The sequence below is a fragment of the Chrysochloris asiatica genome, unplaced genomic scaffold (genome assembly GCF_000296735.1).
Source record: "Chrysochloris asiatica unplaced genomic scaffold, ChrAsi1.0 scaffold00007, whole genome shotgun sequence".
NCBI classification, from domain to species: Eukaryota; Metazoa; Chordata; class Mammalia; order Afrosoricida; family Chrysochloridae; genus Chrysochloris; species Chrysochloris asiatica.
Genome location: NW_006408525.1, coordinates 19,488,219 through 19,491,247, shown reverse-complemented (window position 1 = coordinate 19,491,247; position 3,029 = coordinate 19,488,219). Strand labels below are relative to the sequence as shown.

General features: G+C 49.6%; 1 protein-coding gene across 3 annotated transcripts in view; it reads right to left on the bottom strand.

The window, feature by feature from the left end:
- The window catches only part of SPAG9 (sperm associated antigen 9), a 177,761-nt gene extending 177,380 nt beyond the window's left edge, over positions 1 to 381 (bottom strand). For all 3 annotated transcript variants that reach the window (XM_006832421.1, XM_006832420.1, XM_006832422.1), the window contains exon 1: positions 12 to 381. In XM_006832421.1, the coding sequence (XP_006832484.1) occupies positions 12 to 314 (303 nt within the window). In that variant the 5' untranslated portion in view covers positions 315 to 381. The remainder of the gene's footprint in view (positions 1 to 11) is intronic.
- Between the last annotated feature and the right edge of the window lie 2,648 nt (positions 382 to 3,029).

Genomic DNA, 3,029 nt, shown 5'->3' with positions numbered 1-3,029 from the left:
GCCGGCCTCACCTCCTCGGCATGCTTGCGCAGCGCCTTCTCCCGCTCGTACTGGGTGATGAGCTGCTCGTTGTCGTCCCGCAGGAGCTCCAGCTCCACCTGGTGCTCTTGGTCCTGCGCGAACACCGAGTCCAGATTCTCCAGCACGGCCACCACCAGCGGCATCAGCTCCTTGACCACCTCCTCGTCGTAGCGCCCGATGAGCCGCTCGAACTCGCGGTAGATGGAGCCGGCCAGGCCGGACACTCGTTCCGACATCACGGCCCCGGAGCCGCCGGGCTCCTCCTGGTACACCACACCGTCCTCCAGCTCCATGGTGGCGGGCGGGCTGGCAACCCGGGGCGTCGCCGGCTGAAGGGGCGGCGCGGGCCCGTACGGGACGGGCCCGGCAGGAGCTGGGGCTGCGCCCGCTGGGGTGGGGGCCGGGGCCGGAGGAGGGGAGGGGTGGGGTGAGCGCACTCACCCCAACCGCCGCTGCACCAACTGCCTGAGCGGCTGGGCCGCGAGCGCCACACGTCATCCGTGGGGAGGGGCTGGTGTCGCGTCAGCCCAAGGGGCGGGGCCTCCGGGAGCCCAGGCGCGGCTGGGGGCGGGGTCAGACGTCATCTTGCGCGGCGGTGGGAGAGAGCCGTGGCGTCTATATCCGGCGCCATGCAGATCGTGCACTTGCCAATGAGAAAGAGTGGGAGCTCAGGGTGGGGAGAACTATCAGCGCGAGGCGGGATTTGCTGGGTGGGTCCTAAAGGAAAGGGAGGGGCTCTTGAAAAGTGACTCGCTGTCCAGAATTGACATAGTAATATTTCTATTGCTTTTTACGGCTCGTGAAACGCTTTCTCATTTGAGCCTCCGAATGTGCGCCGTTCAATAGATATTTATCCCTAGTTCAGAGATGAGGAAAACTAGGCCCAGAAAAGTTACGGTTCACTCAAGGTCACTCAACTAGCACTGGAACAAGCTGGGACTCAAACTAAGAAAATTCTGGCCTCAGAGAAAAGTAGAAAACAGAAAAGGAGGGAAAACGATCTTAACTAGGGTAGGGTCTGTCTGGTTAAGGAGCGTCTAAGACAGAATAAGTGCCAAACATTCTGGAGAAGGATAAAGCTTTAACGCCACATAAATTTCTTGGCTTCTCACTACCAACTTGGGAGAGTGGTATTTCCTGTCTCGAGCCACACTCCTCCCCAACATTTAAAGGGCAGGCTGAGCGAAGAAGTGGAGAATTGAGGAGGGAAGGGGTGGAGTCACTAGAATGAATAAGTCCCATGATGTGGGAGGTCTCCACCTCCTAGGAGAGCATCACGTGTGGGGCATGACACAACACCTAAGTCAGTCAAGGATCGCTTCCTGGACAAATCTAGCCTCCTTAAAAGGGACGAGAGACACTCCCAAAACCCTTTCTCCCCACTGCAGGTGACTCAGGAGTTCGTTGACCGGATCTCATCTAAGAATAGGGAGAGGAAGGGCAGGAATTAGATTAAACATGGTTTAATGAGGAATCAATCACCTCCCAGTTCATAAAATACCACAAACTTGGTCTTTCTAGTCTCTTCCTCCAGTTATGAACTAGTGACTGGTCTCCCACTTTTGACCTACCTTTTCCTTTCCCTTTTGTTTTTATTGGGTTTTGCCTCACAGTGACCCCATGTACAACAGAACAAAACCCTGCCTGCTCTTACACTATTCTCACCTACAGAGCCGCAGAAACTTAGAGGGGTTTGACAATGACCACCCTTTGAACTCAGACAAAGTTGAAACTATTAAGCCTCATGAAATGTCAGGAAGAACTGAATTTGCAGGCTGTGCGGTATCCCATTCTCACCCTCACCTCACATCCACCATTATTCTTACGCTGTCTTGTTTGTGTTTATGTCTGGGGCTTAGGAATGTCCATCAGCTGGTATGAGCCCCAAATGCCCTTTCTCGACAAGTGAAAACCTGAAAAATGTTCTGGCTCGGAATCTTTTGTTTTCCTTTATTTTCTTGATTGTTGTCACTCATTCCCCCTGAGAAAGATATGGTAGTCTGCTCCAATAGGAATGAACTCCACAGCAATGGGATTCGGTTTAGGGTTTTGGTCACTCACTAAATCTACCAATGGAGTCCTGATGTGGCCCTGTAAGATCAGTACTGGACTGCTACAACAAGGTTGGTTCAAACCCACTAGTGGCTCCTTGGAAACCCTCCCTACACAGGGTTGCTTTACTTTGGTTTCCCATAATACTATCACACACATTAGAAAACTTAGAGAAAAAAAATCTTAATTTTCAGATATGAGATTAGAAAAAAGTCTTCATTATAAGTATACTTGTTTAGATATGAGCTCAACGTAGAAAGATACGAGACATATATGTCTTTATCTTAAGCTCTGGTAGCTATCAAAGGTTACATTTAATTATTTTAAATAAAATTCAGTAAATAATCCATCAAAAAATGAATAAGCAAAATATGTTATATGCATGCAATGTAATAAAAATAAATGAAGATGGAGACAGCCGAAGTGCCCATCAACTGAAGAATGGATAAACAAATTGTGGTACATACACACAATGGAATATTATGCTACCTTGAAGAATAACAAGGAAGCTGAAAGCCACCACATAACGTGGATAAACCTTGAGGACATTATGTTGAGTGAAATTGGTCAGTCACCAAAGGAGAAATACTGCATAGGATGACTACTGTAAAAGACTAAGAAAAAGAACCCATACTAAAGGGGAGGGGGGAATTCATTGCTGATTACTGTGATGTGAGGGGTGGGGTGAGGAGAGGGAGGGGAAGGTGGAGCACAGGGCAGGGAATAGACACAGGATAGTTTGGGTGCTGGGGAGGAGGGCAATACACAAGAAGGGGGAGGGGAATGGAAGAACAAAGCAGATGGGAAAACAATTAGGCAGGTTTGCATGGGCTAAGTGGGACAGAGGCAAATAATGATGTATGCACAACCTTGGAACAACAGGGCTCTGGGATACAGGGATTGAGGCATGGTTTGAATGGGTAAAAGGGAGGATATAATGTTAAGATACTTGGCTG